The sequence below is a fragment of the Nanorana parkeri genome, unplaced genomic scaffold, assembly GCF_000935625.1.
Source record: "Nanorana parkeri isolate BGI_ZX_2015 unplaced genomic scaffold, ASM93562v1 scaffold748, whole genome shotgun sequence".
NCBI lineage: Eukaryota > Metazoa > Chordata > Amphibia > Anura > Dicroglossidae > Nanorana > Nanorana parkeri.
The window spans coordinates 297,080-298,457 of record NW_017307016.1 but is presented as its reverse complement, the minus strand read 5'-3'; the positions used below and the strand labels follow the sequence as shown (position 1 = coordinate 298,457).

Below are 1,378 nucleotides of genomic sequence, written 5' to 3'. Positions count from 1 at the left end.
GAGCAATTCGGAGAGATTAAAGGAGCGTATGTGAGGCTGCGCGGGGGCAACAGTGACACAGAGGAGCACCGGGCATACTGGAGGCACTGGGCACACAGGAGGTTCTGGCGGCACTGGGGACACAGGATGCTCAGAGGTCACTGTGGTTGTGGTTCGGGAGGCACTGGGACAACAGGAGGTTCTGGAAAGCACTGGGCACACAGGAGGTTCTGGGAACACAGGAGGTTCTGGAGACACCGGGCACACAGGAGGTTCTGGAGACACTGGGTCTGTGATTTGTTGGGACAGGTCTGTGATCTGTTGGGACGGGTCTGTGATCTGTTGGGACGGGTCTGTGATCTGTTGGGACGGGTCTGTGATCTGTTGGGACGGGTCTGTGATCTGTTGGGACGGGTCTGTGATCTGTTGGGACGGGTCTGTGATCACCGTTCATTGGTTGTGACCATATTCTCTTTCCAGGTTCTGTTTGTGGTAGGAAGTACCGCGTGTCTGACATTCCATGAAGGTCATGAAGGCGCCATTATAGGTGAGTGCTGAATGGCTGACCGGAACGCCAATGTACCTGACCCAATACTATGTACCGCCCAACTTTTATTGATTGTCCCCCCCCTTCTCCTCCCCTCCCCCCCTTCTCTCTGTACAGAGCAACGATGGAACACAGTAAAAGCGATATCTTACCTCCTCCCGGTCGAGCCCCCAACCACACACCTCCCAGAGTGTCACCTCGTCTTCCGTCCCTCGTGCCGGATGTTGGGGCGACAAGAGTGACCTCCCCCTCCAGAAAATACCCCGTTATAAAGCAGAGGGGCTTCTATTCCGATATCCTGCCCCACAGAGCGTCAGCGCTGGTCAAGGTGAGTCCCGGCTGTATTTCGGGTCAGTAGGTAACACGCGGAGAGGAGGACCGGCCTCGTCTGCTGAGACTCGTCCCCCATTCAAAGCATTCGAGATAAAAATAAAATGCTGGTTTTGGGCCAGAAAGTTTCTGTAGAATGAACCCAAAATAATTGGTGCCGGAGCAATAAAAAGATGATTTTCATACAGAAAAGGCGTTCGCTCCTCCCCCAAGACGAGGGGCCAATCAGCTTCCAGGAGTGACAGCTCCTCCCTTTCTCTTTCAGGATTATAATGCCGGACCCAACGTCCAGCCCGACCTCCTGAGACAGGCCGACCAGGAACGCAACACCCCAAAAGGTACACTCCATGCAGCCGGGTCTGATGTGACTGTGGGGGAGGGGACATTAGAGTGTCAGCTCCTCTGTACAGAGACTGATGTGACTGGGGGGGAGGGGGACATTAGAGTGTAAGCTCCTCTGTACAGAGTCTGATGTGACTGTGGGGGGGGGGGAAATTAAGGGTTAAGCTCCTCTGTACAGAG

The 1,378-nt window shown here is 54.6% G+C and overlaps 1 protein-coding gene across 1 annotated transcript in view; it reads left to right on the top strand.

The window, feature by feature from the left end:
• Positions 1–650: 650 nt before the first annotated feature.
• DNAH1 (dynein axonemal heavy chain 1) overlaps positions 651–1,378 on the top strand; it is an 85,920-nt gene continuing 85,192 nt past the window's right edge. Inside the window, 2 exon segments of the mRNA XM_018564373.1 lie at positions 651–854; positions 1,122–1,194. Of these exon segments, the coding sequence (XP_018419875.1) occupies positions 651–854; positions 1,122–1,194 (277 nt within the window).